Source organism: Archocentrus centrarchus, chromosome 10 (genome assembly GCF_007364275.1).
Source record: "Archocentrus centrarchus isolate MPI-CPG fArcCen1 chromosome 10, fArcCen1, whole genome shotgun sequence".
NCBI classification, from domain to species: Eukaryota; Metazoa; Chordata; class Actinopteri; order Cichliformes; family Cichlidae; genus Archocentrus; species Archocentrus centrarchus.
The window spans coordinates 1,909,969-1,927,324 of NC_044355.1; the positions used below are offsets into that span (position 1 = coordinate 1,909,969).

The window sequence follows — 17,356 nt, forward strand, 5'->3', positions numbered from 1 at the left end:
TACTTCCTTACGATCCAAACATAGATCTGGAAATACCTTAAATTTGCATATATTTTCACATCTGTGTACTGATATGGGGTGCAGTGGTTAGCGCTGTTTCCTCACAGCAAAAACAACTTTTTGGTCTGACCCTCCTGGCTGCCGGGGGCCTTTCTGTGTTGGAGTTTGTATGTTTTCCCTGTGCCTGCATGAGTTTCCTACAACTTCCTCACACAGTCCAAAGACACGCATGTTAGAGTAATGGTTTGTAGACTGGGATTTGAGAGTGTGTCTGTCTCTCTGTATTAGCCCTGTTGTGGAATACAAGTGTTCCCCAAAGCAGAAATAGGATTGGATTTTATTGGCGCAGCTGGAGTTATTAATGACTTCTCGACAGGACGAGTCTCAGCCGTATTTCTGCACCTGAAGGATAAAGAACGCTCACATTTAGGACTGAGAAGGTTTCAAAGGAAGGTGATTACAACTCCAGCTATCAGCCATCTGGAATGCAGGGTTAGCCCCTCACCCCCCACTCACAGCTGACTTCAGGTAACCCCCAATAAGTCCTTGTGGGGCAAGTTCTCACAGTGGTTTCACCCAAAACCCCTGGTGGTAATGACCCACACCTTTTCTCACACCATGGCTCACGTGATGATGCACATGATTAATAGTGGGTCGGTGACCACCTCTGAAGGGGACGCCCCCACTGGGGTTTAAATACCTGGGGGTCTCCAGCTTTGGGTTTTAGAAATGAAGAAGCATCTATGATGAAGCTGAAGCATCTTCCAAAAAAACTTCTCTACAATTTGGAAACTTTGTGAAGCCTCGTGGTGGGCTGGATTGGACCCTTTGAGAGTCCCGAGCTACATGTTTGACACCTTGGGTTTAGCCTATTACTCCAGCCCAGATTATTATTTACCATTTTAATTATTTACCTTTATTCTTTGATATGAAAGTTTGAGCATAGTGAAGAGTTTGCTTCTCCAAATGTTTCAGTTTTTTCTAAACTGAATAGTTTATTGAGAAAATAATCCACAGATCAATGTTTTGGAAAAGTATTGGAGATGAAGGTAGGACTCATTCACAAAAAAAAAAAGTTTGAATAACTTTTGTAAAGTTTCACACGCTGAGGGCGGTTTTCAGGACGGAGTGTCTCCTCCTCTCAGCGCAGGATCTTTGTACAGTACATGGAGGGTTACCTGATTATCGCTCAGGCGGTGTTTGCCGACTTTTTCCAGCCTTTAAACTAATTTACCGGCGTCTGTCTAAGACTCGGAATGGCCTCCCGCTCCATCAGCAGATAGCAGAATGGATTCACTTTGTTGTTTTAGTAGACAGACACCATCTCTCAGCTTTCAGGGCCTTTTGGACCAACAGCAGCCCAAACTTGGGTCTTTGTACAGCGTCCGGGAGCCAAGCAGCTGGTTGACTCGACGGGTAAAGCTTTCATAATAATAATAATGGATAATAACGGCGAAGCCTTCAACGATATTCGGACTGTTTACGCTGCAGTTTCCAGAGGACCGAACACGGACGTGAAAGCGCTGCTTTTCAGAGTTTACAGGAGGAGGTGGTTCGTGCTGCTGGTGCTGTGTCTCCTGAACTGCTCCAACGCAGCGGTGAGTCTGTGAAAGGTGAACGCAGGTGTGTTTGTGAACACTGCAGGTAGACACGTGACATGTGGTGCCCCCAGATGTTTGTGTGCTATTACTCCCCCGTGGATGATGTCATTGTAAAGCAGGGCGTGGCGAGCCCCTCCCTCATTCACGTACTTCCTGTTCCCATGGGTGTCGTGGGAGCTGGACTTCAGAAGTTCAGAACAGGTATTTAAAAATAAACACAGATATCATGTAGGTATTTAATTCACACACAAAAAAACTGCACCCGAGCCTCTTGACCCTTTTTGGGTCAACAGATTTGACCACACTGAAAAGGACTTTGTGTATTTTTTTTTCAGAAAGTTTTTATTTCACATCTAGTTTTAGTGAACTATAATAACACTAACCAACAACTCTACAGAAAACCCTCAGGAAGCAATCTAGTGGGTCAGGTTAAACATTAAGTAACATTAAGTCCAGTAGGACATGAATGCAACATCTCACCCAGGAAGCACAGGTGATCCATCTTTATCCTTTAGTCTTGCATGTTTATTAAAGGGGATTTTGAAACTGTTGCTGAACTTTGCACTGTGTATAATATTGCATATTGATCTCAGATGATAGTTATCATTTTTTCTTTTCGTGTTAGCATCCACATACCTGTGGGAGTGTGGTTACAGTTCACTCTGGTATTGAGTGCATCAGACTGTGAGCCACGTACATGATCTGCATTAAAGTTCTGTTGAAATGTAGACATGAAACTGTGTTACAGGGTTTACACGTCCCCCTCTAATATTTAGATGTAGGGCTGTCATGATATCAGATTTTCACTGTATGATCATCGTGGCCACAAGAATTGACAATGTATCAATATTTTCGTGGTGCTGACAGAACATTTGAAACAAAGTTACCAGCTGTGACTCAGACTTTGCCAGCTTGTTGTGGGAAGTGAGTTTTTACTCCGTGTGTCAGAGAAGTTTCCACTGTGACAGAAAAGCTGTTAGCGGTCGTTACCTTCCAGCAGTCATTCATAACGGCTGGAGATGAGCTGCAGCTTCACTAAAGCAGGAGATAAACTGAAGAGTGTTTGACCCAGGCTGTGCTGGACTCTTTACAGTCTTATCATAGGCACATATTTAACCATGATGTCTTGTTTTCATTTTCAAATATCAGAATTATCATCAATACTGGTAAATTGTGCCTGACTTTAGTTTTCCTTTATGCACATTAAGAAAAATTCCCCTGACTGCAGGAGACTAAGTGTGATGATCAGCATTTTCTCCTCCACACCATCGTTTCATGTTTATGCTCAAACCAAACATACAGCATCCAAAAAGAACTTCAAACATGTTACTTTATAATCAAAGTGCTTAAAAGTTACTATAAACATGGACAAATATAATCCCAGATTATGAATAATCCCAAATCAAAACAGTTAATTTATTTCGTCATGTAAAAATGATCAGTTTGCTAATTGTGGATGAAAATTTGTTGAAGTGTGTGTGTGTATATATATATATATATATATATATATTTTTTTTTTTTTTTTTTTTTGTCTTGTCAGTCATTATTGAGTATGAGAACAATAAGGGGCAGATTTCTACCATTTTTTTAAATGTTCACACAAAGTTTCAGGAACCAGAATATCCACAGATATTTCTGACTTTTAATTTTTAGGTAAAGTGCGCGCTTCCTTCGGTTATGGCGCACGCGTTGATGTTTTTAGATGCTTAAGTTTGCATAAAGTGTAAATTCAGCGCAGTGTGATACATGGAAACACGCTGAATTGAAAGGAAGCAATACTCTGATCTGATCTGACCTGTAACCAAACAAGTTTCTAGAAACATTCCTTCCTGGTGGGGACAAGACTGGCATTGTGTGTCCAAATCAGCTGACCGGCTCGCCTCAGCTCAGCATAAATGAGGTTTTCTTCACTGTCCACACAACAGAGACCAGAGCTGGTGCTGCCTTAGTGGTCTCAGAGCAGAGTTTACAGGTCAGATTCATTAAGTCTGTTTGTGTATCAGCACCGCACACTGCAAAGTATACTGCTAGTGCTGCACCTGCCGGGTTCCAGGTAGGTTTACAGGTTATATATGTAGTTAAAGGAAGGATACTGTCGTTTGTGGATACTGTCCTTTTTAACAGGTTTGAATAAGCATAACATTTATTAAAACCTTGCTCAATAACTGTTCTCCAGAAGGCCTTTAGCTCGTCCATGTGGGCAGCTGCAAATTTCAGTCGAGCTTGAAGGTGCTGATCCTGGATCAGGGGCTTCTTTCTTGGTCGGCACCCTCTCAGCCGATGATATAGAATTGGCTTCACTGTTGACAGTGACGCTGGTGTTCCAGCAGTTTCCAGTTCACAGCAGGCTTGAACCTCGGTGGTTCCTGCTTTGCTCCTGAACATTCATTCATTCATTCATCCAAACCAGTTTCCTCTCATCTTAGGGTGACAGTTTGGGTTTTCTTTCAGAACTCTGCAAAGTGGTGACACATTAAAATAACTTCTACTTAGTATAGTTGTTTGAACTGATGATCTTGGAATCTGCAGCTGTTTAGAAATGCTCCAAGAGACTTTCCCAATTTATGAAAATTTGCAGTTCTCCTCCTTAGATCGTCACCGAGTTCCTCGGATCAATACTCATTGTTCTGAGTATCGGTCAATCCGATGAGTGCTGTCAAAGAAATCCTTTCTACACTGGTAAAGAGAAACCACGTGATCACTGATGGGGAGTTCACAGGCCTTCAGACTTGTTTTTCCGATGTGTGCTCTACAGTCGTTCCACCCAGAAAAAAGAACAGTTCAAAGAATCATTAAAAACCCAAATTACCCTGACATCCATGCCCATGATGAGTGGATGGAAACTTTCCTCACAGCAGCTGAGTAAATGTTACAGTCCTGATAAACTCACTGTTCTTCAGGCACAATCAAGGTGAACGTATCAGAGAATCTTCTACAGCCTGCAGGCTTTTTGTTTTTCACCACCTCAGCAGCTTTTGTAGCTTCGCCCAGTTTGTAGAGTATGATGAAAGTGTCCTATTACTTCCTGTCTCATGCATGCTAAGTCATGTGTCATGTGAGAGCAGAAATGTCTCACATGACTCAGTGAGAATCATTTATAGAAATAATGTCCTTCTGAGCAGGTCTTGTCATTTGCTTCCTTTTATATAAAGTTGTGTGTAGATCATGAGACTAGAAGATGTTCCAGAAGTCTGATCACGAAAGTACAAACTGTACCCGGTTTGGAAGCACTGAGAAAATATACTGAAGTAACTTAGAGAGTAGGAGCACAGGGATCATTTGTCTGTAATGTCATGTAATCAAAAGTATATAACAAAGTGCACCCAAACCACGTGTACCTGAATTGCCCTGCGATGAAGCACTTTAGTCAAATTATTGTCCACCTGTGCAAAACTAACCTGACAGCACTGGATAGAAAGCAGCTACTGAAATATCGGTGTTGGCACGCTGCTGGAAACAAACCTTCAGTTTGACAGAGCTGACATTTTAAATTAGTAGCTGGAGTCACTGCAAGCCTTTACACGGTGCAGATTTACAAAAGGTCATCCGGGCTTTACCCCGTCTGCTGGATTTAAAACTGCACCGAGCAGCCTCATCTCAGATTCCATATTTTATATCAGTGATGTGCTGACAATTTATATTAGAAAGACGACCACACCTGTCAGATCTAATGTCTTATTTGTTATATGTACTTGATCTGATTTTATTTTATTTCTATGCAACATTTACGGGCGGCGTATGTTCAAGTGTCCGCTCAATAACTCGAGAACCGTTCGGCCTACACTTACCAAACGTCACGGGGTAGAAAGCTTATGACCAAAGTGAGGCTGGGAGTGATGTGATCATGCCTCCTCCCAGTACCTGTTAAAGGACGTGGAGCTGCATACGATGGAGAGATGACTGTTCAAGGCCCAAATACAGAGAAGTGCTGTAGTCCAGTTTAGATAAGATAACTGCTTTGGCAGTTTGACATAACTGGTAAAAACTGGTCTAACCAACTGTGGTCACTTGTTTCTCTAATTTAAAGGAATTAATTAGATTTGTAATAAGAGGGCCGAGGGTATCAGGTGACTCATCCAGAGGGGAAGGTCGAGAAAGCTGTGAGAGAGTTCAGGAAGGAGACCAAACGCTGACTTTGAAGCTTTCCTTATGTGCTGGACTTCCAGTTATGTTTCCCATTTTCCCAGAAAAAGGCCTGAATCTAACAAAGTCGCATTTACTGACATACTTTTAATAATTAACAGCGTATAAACTTAAGTGTAAAAATCTCTTGTAGTGTGAGCAGTGAAGTGATCTGCACCGCTGCCAACTCTTCCAGCCTACAGATATATGGAAGCTTGTTTCTGCCACTGGAAAAAAAATTGTGCCGGGCAGAGCTAAGTCAGAGATATGATCTCAAAACTTTGAGTTGAGTACCTTGCCAACTGAAACTTATAACTAAGTTAAAACTTTGAGATAAAAAACAGAAATTTTGACTTATGGATGTAAAAAAAAAAAAAAAAAAAAAACACTTTTTTTTTCCAGTGGCAGAAACAAGCTTCCGTACATCAGAGACCAGACAGATGGAAAAACATGTTCAGGAACATGAATCAGTAGATCTGCTGCAGAACAACACCATTAACAATACTATCAATATCTCAACTGACAAAATTAATCTCAGTCTTAATTAACATCCACACAGCAGGGGGCGAAGGATAAAATAGTAAGAAGAACAACAGGATTAATTAGTGCATAACATCAGTAACTGATAAAAGCTGCCTCTGTGCTGATTAAATCATCATAAAAAAGCATATATTTAATTTATACTTCAGTTCAAACTGATTCTATTCTCAACTTCTAAATAAACTGTATGAAACTTTTCAGAGTAGCTTTTATTCGATGTAGTCAGACCTCCTTTTTGAATAGAAATCTTTGTGTCTTCTCAGATATGGCTTACCTTTGCACCAGTGGCGAACCAGTCTGCCCAGTACCTGGACGTCACTCTGGAGGAGATCGACTGGTTATCACTGGTCTTCATGGTGGTGGCCATTCCGCTCAGCTTTGTGACCACTTGGATGCTGGATACTCTCGGACTACGGACAACGGTACACCTGCTTTGTTTGTACTGTGTGCACCTCAGAGTGTGGCAGAGGGTCGTTTTTTTTATGGCTACATCGTTTTAACTGAGCAGTGAATGATTTTAGACGTATGGAGGAAAGAAACAGCACTTTAATAGTTTATAGATGTGCTGCATCTGTGGGGCTTTGAGCAGAAGCTGCATCCAGGAAATTCTGGGGGGGGCTAAACAGGATGCCTCATTAAGTATATAAGGATAGGCTTGAAGGAGTACAAGCTAAAAATGAATGAAGACTGTCACGTATCTATGACGTGCTCATTTCATCCTGGAGTCGTCTTCCAGGCAAATGCTGCACAGGAAGTTCGGTGGTCTATAAATTTTATTTGTTTAAAGTAAACAGAAGATGAAGTGAACTGATAAACAGAGCAGTCAGACCGGATTTAGCTTCCCAATAACCAGTCCAACCAGCTGGGGGGGGGGGGGGGGGGGGGGGGCTGACCTCTCAGTCAGAAAGCATGGATTGTTACCTCCACCTGTGAGTTAGTGAATGTCAGGTAAACTGCACCTTGTTAAAGATGATCTCTGAGAAGACCTTCAGAAACTTTCTGATACTTATTTCTCACTCCCAGATACACCATGCTGCCAAAAGTAATGAATTCCAGCATGTTACCATGATAGGATGATACCTGTGGAACAAGTCCAGTCCTGAAATTTCCTCACTACTAAATATTCCACAGTCAGCTGTTAGTGGGATTATAACAAAGTGGAAGTGATTGGGAACGACAGCAGCTCAGCCATGAAGTGGTAGGCCACGTAAAATCACAGAGTGGGGTCAGAGGATGCTGAGGGTCATAGTGCACAGAGGTCACCAACTTTCTGCAGAGTCAATCACTACAGACCTCCAACCTTCATGTGACCTTCAGATCAGCTCAAGAACAGTGAGAGCTTCATGGAATGGGTGCTGCAGCTGCATCCAAGCCTTCCATCACCAAGCTCAATGCAGAGCGTTGATGCAGTGGTGTAAAGCACGCTGGACTCTAGAGCAGTGGAGACGTGTTCTCTGGAGGGATGAATCACACTTCTCCATCTGCCAACCTGAGGGAGGAGTCTGGGTTTGGTGGTTGCCAGGGGAACAGTACCTGTCTGACTGCATTGTGTAAAGTTTGGTGGAGGGGGGGTTATGGTGTGGGGGTGTTTCTCAGGAGTTGGGCTCGGCCCCTTAGTTCCAGTGAAAGGAACTCTTAATGCTTCAGCATACCAAGACATTTGGGACAGTTTGATGCTCCAACTCTGTGGGAACAGTTTGGGGATGGCCCCTTCCTGTTCCAGCGTGACTGCACACCAGTGCACAAAGCAGCTCCATAAAGACGTGGATGAGCCAGTTTGGTGTGGAAGAACTTGACTGGCCTGCACAGAGTCCTGACCTCAGCCTGATAGAACACCTTTGGGATGAAATAGAGTGGAGACTGTGAGCCAGGCCTTCTCTCCAACATCAGTGTCTGACCTCACAGATGTGCTTCTGGAAGAATGGGCAGAAATTCCCATAAACACTCCTAAACCTGTGGAAAGACTTCCCAGAAGAGCTGAAGCTGTTATAGCTGCAGAGGGTGGGCCCACATCATATTAAAGCCTCTGGATTAAGAATGGATGTTACTCAGGTTCATGTGTGTGTGTGTGTGTGTGTGTGTGTGTGTGTGTGTGTGTGTGTGTGTGTGTGTGTGTGTGTCCAGTCATTTCTGTTGTCTTCATACAGACACGTGCACATGACAAGTTTTTCTTATTGATTAACATTCCGAAATCTTTTATCAATTAATTTATCGTCATTAAATATATTGAATTTACCATTTGCATCTACTGACAACAAAAGCTAAACACGACCTCGAGTTTATGGCATTACTCAGCCAGCTGTTTGTTCAATCACCGACTAAATGTATCTGGATTCGTGGACTTGGGTTTGTGTTGCTGTGTCGTCTCTGCCCGACCTGCTGAGTGACCCCAGCGCTGGTGCCAAAATCATCTCGAGACATAAGATTTGTTGTCGTGGTCTGACTGCTGAGTGAAGGCAGCCTTCACTGCTGAGTGAAGGCAGATGAGTGAATTATTTTGGTGATGTAGTGTATGAAGGGATTTTCTCTTGAATCTGTTGCAGTGTTGAACTTTCACCCTCCTGCTGTCTGACTGTTACAGCTGATCTTGGGTGCCTGGCTGAACATGCTCGGAGCTCTGCTGCGGTTCCTCGGCACGCTCGGGGCTGAGAGTTTTAAAATCCGGTACCCGATAGTGATGCTGGGGCAGACCCTTGGTGCTTTGGCTCAGCCCCTCATTATTTTTGCTCCCACCAAGCTGGCGGCCCTGTGGTTCCCCGACCATCAGCGGGCCACAGCTAACATGATCGCCTCAATGGGTGAGTGATTTTCTGCTGATTTTACTGAGAACTGAGTGTGAAGTTCGTCATATGTAATTAAAAAAATGCAGGGGTAAAGATTTCCTAACTTAATGTGAACTTCTTTTATTATTATTTATTTTATTTTTATAAAGTTATAAAAATAACTCCTGTCTAACACGGGGCCTGTGGTAGACCCAGGACACGTTGGAGAGATTATATCTCTCGGCTGGCCTGGGAACACCTTGGGGTCCCTCCGGATGAGCTGGAGGAGGTGACTGGGGAGAAGGAAGCCTGGGCTTCTCTGCTTAGGCTCCTGCCCCCGCGACCCGGCCCCGGATAAGCGGAGGAGAGAGGATGGATGGATGGATGGATGGATGAATGGATGGATGGATGGATGGATGGATGAATGGATGGATGGATGGAGTTTTAGTTAAGAATGAGTTCCAGGGAATTTGTCTGTTGAATCAGTTTTAAATTTATAGCATCAGGTGGATTCACAAAAAGAATTCCCTGGGGGAGACACAAATAAATGTCCCTGCTGTAGGATTAATAAAGGATTATCGTGCCTTGTTTCTGTCTTATGTCTCCTTCACCACATTACGAGTGGTCACAGAAAGTTAGGACCTGTTCTAAGTTGTTAGGTGATCACTTGTTCCTGAGGAAAGTCTTCCTCCAGTTTTCATGGAATTTGCTGGCAACAGGAACGATAGAAAATCAATAAGCGATGTTTGAATTAAGGCTGTTCTCTGTTGACCACCGGCTAACTGTGCAGTTTTAGTAATGTGAAGGCTGATGGTGGAGTTTCTGCAGGATTTAAGGTCAGATATGTTGCTCACGTGTTCTGTGTTGTGACTGAAACAGGGAACAGAAAGTGATATACGACAGCGCCGACAGAAACCAGAGTAACGCTCGGTTCCACTTCTCTTTTCTGTCCTCAGCGAATCCCCTGGGAATCCTCCTCGCTAACATCATCTCTCCTGTGATGGCTAAAACATCTGTCCAGATCCCACAGCTGGTGAGTTGAACAAAGAAAGAAGCCTTTGGTGTTTGGTGTGAAAACATTCCCGGCCCTGTGAGGACACTAAGGATCAGCAGCCAGTAATCAGAAAACCAGGCTGAGGTGATAAAAGATTTGGTTCTTGTGACAGATGCACACAATGAAAGAGCCTCTCCCTTAGAGAGAGGGTGAGGAGCTCAGTTATCTGGGGGCACCTGGAGTAGACTTGCTGCTCCTCCACATTGAAAGGAGCCAGTGAAGGTGGGTTAGGATGGCTTATGGGTGAGGTGTTTGAGGCATGGGCTTTCAGGAGGCCCTGGGGCAGACCCAGGACATGCTGGAGGAATTGTATGTCTTGGCTAGCCTGGCTAACACCTCAGTGTCCCCCCAGATGAACTGGAGGAGGTGGCTGGGGAGAGGGGTCAGAGTGCTTCTCTTCTTTAGCTAGTACCTCCGTTACTTGAACCTGGTAAGTGGCAGAAAATGGAGGGATGGGTGGAGGCCAAACTGCTCTATAACAGTGAATGCTAATGAGGTTCTGTGTCTGCCAGATGTGCAAATAGGGATATAACTGAAATGAAAATATCCCAGCATGCAACAGGCCAATCGGGCACATGCAAACACTGATTAGCCGCCAAATTAAAACCACTGGTATAATGTTTTTAGGACTGACCCGTCAGAGCGTAAATCCAGGAGGCCTGGGGGTGTCCTGTGGTGCTCCAGGAGTCTTTTGTGCACAGGCACAGTTAGCATGAGATTTTCTGAGGCCAAGCCAACACTTGTGTCATGTTGTGCATTACACAGAGAGGCTGCTGCCCTCGGGGAGTGCTGTTGTTTCCCACCTATACACTGTACATTAAAGATGGAGGAAGCTTCTAGGTGTGAAAAGTGATGCCAGTGTCTAAAGGACCAGAGAGGGCTAAAACACTCAGCTCGAATCGTTAAAAAAAGCCAGTTGGTGACATCATGGTGGCTGTGTTCATCTTTTATATACAGTTTGTGTTCCCAGCAGAAAATGTTGTTGATCTAAAATGATTAATGTCATTCATTTCACCTGTCTGTGGCTTTTATGTTGTGGCTTGTCAGTGTACATAAAACTGAAATATGGTTCTGGTCACTTCGCCTGCTAATGATGATAAATTGCATGTGATTTAAGCTGCTGTCACCCATTTATCATTACAGTATTTGTTTTCCCCTTTCTCCCCCAGCCCTTCTCGACTGGTAACTGTCTGCTAAAAGCAAAATGATTAAAACATTTAAAAAGCTGCTGTTTTAGATTCAGGGCACTGCCGCAGGGAACTGTGGGATTGCCCCTTCCTGTCCTGCACATAAAACAGCAGCAGCTGATCTCTGCTTCTGGTCTCCTCACCTTCTAAATTGTGATTGATTTAAGGTCGGATCGCCCATTATTCTTCGCATTATGTGTGTTTTCCCCTCCTCTAGCTGCTGGCCTATGCAGTGCCGACGTGCATCATCTGTTTCCTAGCAACACTGGGGATACGGAGCAGTACCCCTCCGACGCCGCCATCAGCCAGTGCGGAGACCTCTGGGTCAGAGCCGTTCATACAGGGAATCAAACTGGTAAGAAAAAAAAGATACATGTAAATATTTAATGAGTCCAAATCACAAAGAGAGGTCGAGGCATGGCTTCCACCCATTTAACCAGTTACCCTTAAAGTGGATCTAAATGTAAAACATGATGATAAAGGAGTGGAACCTGGTGATGGACGTGCAGAGAAACATCAGCTGAACACAGCAACATGAGCAAACACTTAGCGACAGTGAGGAGGAAGAGCTCCCCTTTAACAGGAAGAGACGTCTGACTCGGGGAGGGGTCGGACCACAAACACAAAAGCAGAACAAAAAGTTAATGACCCGCATTAGTGGCGTCTCACATTGACATAAATATTAAATGATTAAAAACAATGATCAGTTTCAAACCCCGGCTCTGACATTTCCAGCAGCGGCGGCGGTCCTTCCTCTGACGCTGACATTTGCGAGCGCTCGTCCAGCTGCACCGATGGCGTTCCTGCAGCGACTGACATTTCCAGCTGCAGCAGCGATGTTTCTAACAGAGGCGCTGATGAGTGCGTCTGATGTGAGGATGTTCTCACTCCATCCGTGACATTTCCTCTCAGACGTGCCGCTGATACTTTCCCTCCACCTGCTCTGATTGTTTTTATATAAAAGGCGCTCTTTGTTATTAATGCACAGTGGTGGTTTTAGCATCATATTTCCCAACAACACAGTTTGTGCATTATGTCTGCAGCCTCTGCACATCGAGATAGATAAATAGTTGGTGTTTGCATTTCCTGTGACAGGTGTACTCGGAGTAAACGACCGCCAGCGTGTTGTTGTTCTGTTGCTTCATTTCAGCCTCTCTGTGCACGTTTCCCGTATTGATGTTGCCACAGTGTGCTTGGTTCCCCCTGAGGTTCCTCTTACAGAACGTCCGGTCTGTTTCTTCTGCAGTTACTGAGGAACAGAGCCTACCTCATCCTGCTGCTGTGCTTCGGCTCGGGGATCGGCGTTTTCACCTGCTTCTCCACGCTGCTGGATCAGATCCTGTGTGTGCATGGATACACCAACGTAAGTGACACCAGACTGATGTCCGCAGGGAGATGCATTTAAAAATGTTTGGGCTGGATGTTGGTGACTTTACAGCTCTGAAAGGAATTAAAATAAGAAAAATGTGAAAAAATACCATGAATGGATTCTTTCACAGATCTTTCTAACAAGGGAAGCTTATCACACTCTTTCATGCTGGATGTTATAAGCTTTAGATTAAAAAAAAAAGACTAATTTGCTTATTTGCTTAACGAATCATTTAAATCTGACCACTGCAGGACTTTGCTGGGTTGTGCGGCGCCCTCTTCATCGTGTTCGGCATCATCGGCGCCGGCATTCTGGGTCTCTACGTCGACAAAACCAAGAAGTTCATCGAAGCCATAAAGATCAACATGAGCTTCTGTGCTGTGGCGTGCATCGCCTTCTCAGTGGTGAGAACACTGATTTATCACTCAGAGCAGAGCAGCTGGTCCCTGACATCACCGACAGACCACAGAGATGTTAGACTCATTATGGCTCAGCTAATGTGAGAACGCCCTGATAGCGGCTGCTTTTGGTCCCAGAAAAGTGGAAGTTTATGAAACCAGATTGAGACGACTGTTTCCTTGTGGCTCCCCTCAGCTAACTGAGTCTCTGCACTGGGCCTCTCAAAAACTAACATAGCAGTTCCCTAAACTGATGTCGAGGTTTCCGATTGTAGGATCTGTGATGTCACAGTGACTAAGCCCGTGTTTTATATGCAGCCTGTGGTATCCAAGCGATCGCTCCCCACACCCACACTTGCACCATCTGTGACACAAGGCGGGATGAATCCACTGATTCACGCCAAACTGTGACTGCACCATCTGCAGCCTCTACAGTCTGCAGCTTCCCAGTTTGGCGTCAGGTTTGTGCTCTCGGCTGACGGGAGTGGAACCCAGTGCAGCCCGTCCGCTTTGGGTTTTGACCTGTTTTACAGTCTGAGGTGTTTTTCTGTTCATCCTGCTTGTAAAAGCTGAGCTGCCACGGCCTACCTCGAACCCTTCTCAGAACTTTCTGGGTAGTTTTTGCTGTTCTGAGTGAACTTCATAGACTGCTGTGATGAAAATCGAGGAAATTATGGATTTATTTTTTTAAAGTCTCACAATTTTGGCATTTGATGTGAACATTAATTGAAGCTCCTGATGTGTTTTTTATGCATTTCACAGCAGATTTTACAGGTTATTTCTTAATCTAAAGTATTAAGAAATAACCTGTGTGCCAACACATTTAACACGGTGCCAAAAATCTGCTGCAGATGCTTGAAATATATATTTTGTCTGTATTAAAGCTGGTAGATGCCTCTCGGAGGCTGGCATGTAGTATGGATGCAGTACAGCGTGAAATGATGAGCGTCAGCGTTTGATGTGCAAACACTTTGAAGAACAGGCTGTTTTTATTTTCATCAGGTTATGTTGATGCTCTGTCACACTAATGCAGCGGTTAGGTAAAGTATAGCATCATTTAAATCACTATATAAATACAGTGTGTGTATATATATATATATATATATATATATATATATATATATATATATATATATATATATATACTACTTTCTCATTCTAAATGGACTTTACTGTAACATTAGGCAGAAGATGAGGATGTTCAGAGTGGATTTAATCAAAGCCCTCTGAGAAGCATCTTCAGATCCAGCAGGCAGTTATTTGAGTATTTCCTCTTTGAGTGCTTTATGATGTGTTTGACTTAATAGAGAGAAAATAAAAAGCTGTGAGTGCCAGAAAGCAACAAAATAACCAAGTCTACAGTTTATTGATTTGAAACACAGTTTGTTTTTTTTTAAATCTCTGTGTAAATACACGAGGAACATTTTATTTATTTTAATATTAATTTATCAAAATTCAAGCAAGAAATTCGGAGGGATGTAGATTTTCATGTCGTCCGGATCGTTTCCCCCTCACAGGCAGCTTTCCTCTTTGAATTTTCCAGTTGTTTTCCAGCTGCTGTGGTTTCATTGGATTTTTTCCGCACGCTCTTCTTTGACTGTTTCTAGTGAAAAAAAAAAAACTTGGTTATTTTTTACAGACTTGGTTCAAATTTGAGATCATTTGAGGGAGAATTGGGAAAATTATTAGCCCACTCTTTTTGGGGCTCCCTGTACTTACAGATGTCACTTTTAGGACAAATTTATTCTAAATGAGGTTTTCCCTCCTTTCTCTCTGCTGCCCGCCTCTCAGGTGTCTCTGATGCCGCGGCAGAAAGCCGCCGTGGCCGCCGTCTGCTCCTTCTTTGGGTTTTTCGGTTTCTCCATCTACCCGGTTGCCATGGAGCTGTCGGTGGAGTGTTCATATCCTGTTGGAGAAGCCACGTCGGCCGGACTCGTCTTCGTATCAGGGTACGGCTGTCTGAGCTCTGCGTACCCATGATGCACAGTGTTGTCTTTAAATCAGGGGTCTCAAACTCTCGCCCTCGAGGTCCGGTGTCCTGCAGCTTTTAGATGTGTCCCTGATCCAACACACCTGAGTCAAATGGCTGATTTACCTCCTCAGTATGCAGTCAAGTTCTCCAGCGTCCTGCTAATGACATATGTTTGACTCAGGCGTGTTGAAGCAGAGACACATCTAAAAGCTGCAGGACAGGGGCCCTCGAGTTTGAGACCCCTACTTTAAATAATCCCAGGAGGTCAAATTCTAACTGATCAGTTTTCAGGTTTTACTGAGTTTTGCCTAAAACTGTTGTATGTTATTAACCTCACATGAAGACGCCCTCTGATGAGTTCAGTGTGTAATAAAGCATCTGGTTCTGCTGCTGTTGCCAGCTGTTTGCATTACATCAGTTGATTGTAAATAGAAAGTAAATAGAAAAATGTCCAGTTGAGTTCCGACACTCAGATATTTGTCTCTGTTTCTGTCTTGCAGACAGGTTCAGTCGGTCCTCTACATCGTCCTCCTCCAGGCTCTGACCAAACGGCTCGCCGACTCCCCCCTGTCCACCTGTGGGGATGTAGCCTTGAGCTGGAGGGGTAGGTCACCTGACCCATCAAACCTCTGCCTGCTGTTGGTCAGATTAAAGCAGGGGGGGTCAAACGTGCACAGTTTATTGATATGCTTTAGTTTGACCTAAAGTGCACAGACGGAAACCTGCACCCTGCTGAAAGCACTCACAGCTCACCACTCAAACATTTTGATGCATTCAACGATAACTGCTGTTACTGACTTCATTCTGTTGGTCATAATAACCTGAAAAGTCTTTTAATTTCATTTTAGTTGATCAGCAATTCAGAACATTCAAATTCAGATGAAAACAGACTCATCTATAAGAAACAAAATGCATCAGATCCAGAAATGTACTAAAACTCCTTCCTGCCGTCTCCCGCCCTCAGTGCCCACGATGGTGATGGCAGGGCTGTGCACCCTGTTCACCTGCTGCTTCCTCATCTTCTTCCACACCCGCTACAGACGACTGGAGGCCGAAGAACGAGCGGCTTTCGGGAGCAGAGAGAGCAACAGTGTATCCGGCACTGAGCGCGCTCCGATCGTGGAGAGGCGAAGCTGCTGAGACAGCAGAGGGAACGTGCCAGCGTGAACTACAGCAGATGTTTTAAATCCAGATGTTCCTGATGTTCCTGTGCTCTGACAGGAAAATGTAATAATCCAAATTTTAACACTCGGAGAAGTTTCTTCTAGGAAAGAAATGTATATAAGTGATTGTTTTCCAGCCACTTTGTCTGCTAATCACGTGTATACGCACAATAATTTTTAATGTTAATTATTTTTTCTCATTTTTATGGAAACTTGTCTTTGATGAAGGTAATAATAAGAACAAATGTTACTTTAATACTAGAAAGGGCAGTGCAGACTTTCACCCAGCCAAGTGTTCCTGAGGTGAGGAGCGTTGGCTCAGAGGCGGCCTGCAGGCGCTTCGTTCATACGGGTAGGAAACAGCAGCTGCACAGGAGGAAGTGTGGCGTCTCCTTACACAGCCTGCTCGGAAAGACTCACGTTTTATGCATTAGGTGAAATTTAACATGTTGATCCTTCTGCATGTGAGCAGCCAACTAATAAAGCGCCGGGTCACATGACTCCGGGCACTGCAGAAAAGACTCGATCTGACTTTACGCCGTCGGTCCGTCCTCGAAATGACTCGTCGTGTCGTCCTGGCGCGCTGAAATACTTTAACATGTAAATGTGGCCATCAGAGTTTTACATGTTTGACAAGCCTCCGTCAAACACTGAATAACTCTGCTCGGTGAGCAGGTTTTCTGAGCGCGACTGCCTGAAGCTGAAAAATCAGCACAATAAATGTAACTGTGCCTCGTTGTTGTAAAGGTGCGGCCTTCATTAGGACTGCAGATTATCTGAAGTTGACACGTGTGGGTTTTGTGCAATAAAATGAGACAAACTGTTACAACTGTGCGGTGCTTAATGACACGTATGTTACAAAAAGGACACGTTTATAAATCATTTTTATTGAATAAATTTGTTTACCTGCGTTACTGGAGTGTTTTTCATGTCATTGTTTTCTTTACACTAAGAGCCGAGAGGCCCGTTGATACTGATGCTGTTTTATTTCATGAAGATGGGGTACTTTTGAACACGTGCTCACGAAGGCGTACGCAGTCACGTGACAAAGGACGTGTCTGCTGTGATTCAGCAGCTTGTTGAGCAGTAATAACTTGAAGTAATGGTTCTCTGTGTGACTTTAATCTGTGTGCATGAACCCCTCAAAGACGTGGAACAGCATCGGGGTGTTGGATTTGCTGCTGTGCT

The 17,356-nt window shown here is 44.0% G+C and overlaps 1 protein-coding gene across 2 annotated transcripts; it reads left to right on the forward strand.

The window, feature by feature from the left end:
• The first annotated feature begins 1,156 nt into the window (after positions 1-1,156).
• On the forward strand, positions 1,157-17,073 carry slc49a3 (solute carrier family 49 member 3). 2 transcript variants are annotated; one of them, XM_030739507.1, is made up of 10 exons: positions 1,157-1,598; positions 6,527-6,685; positions 8,845-9,061; positions 9,982-10,058; positions 11,484-11,621; positions 12,513-12,629; positions 12,887-13,039; positions 14,825-14,982; positions 15,506-15,609; positions 15,970-17,073. In XM_030739507.1, the coding sequence occupies exons 1-10, from the start codon at positions 1,440-1,442 to the stop codon at positions 16,143-16,145; spliced, it is 1,458 nt and encodes a 485-aa protein (XP_030595367.1). In that variant the 5' UTR covers positions 1,157-1,439; the 3' UTR covers positions 16,146-17,073. The 2 variants fall into 2 exon arrangements, with proteins under 2 accessions (XP_030595367.1, XP_030595368.1); XM_030739508.1 differs by lacking the exon at positions 1,157-1,598 and adding an exon at positions 1,676-1,802.
• Positions 17,074-17,356: the final 283 nt, after the last annotated feature.

Excerpts from the sequence above, each read along its gene's own strand:
- slc49a3 (XM_030739507.1), top strand. The coding sequence starts at position 1,440 with ATGGATAATAACGGCGAAGCCTTCAACGATATTCGGACTGTTTACGCT. Across the intron at positions 9,062-9,981 it reads TAACATGATCGCCTCAATGG|CGAATCCCCTGGGAATCCTC; the intron begins GTGAGTGATTTT and ends TTCTGTCCTCAG. Across the intron at positions 10,059-11,483 it reads CTGTCCAGATCCCACAGCTG|CTGCTGGCCTATGCAGTGCC; the intron begins GTGAGTTGAACA and ends CCCCTCCTCTAG.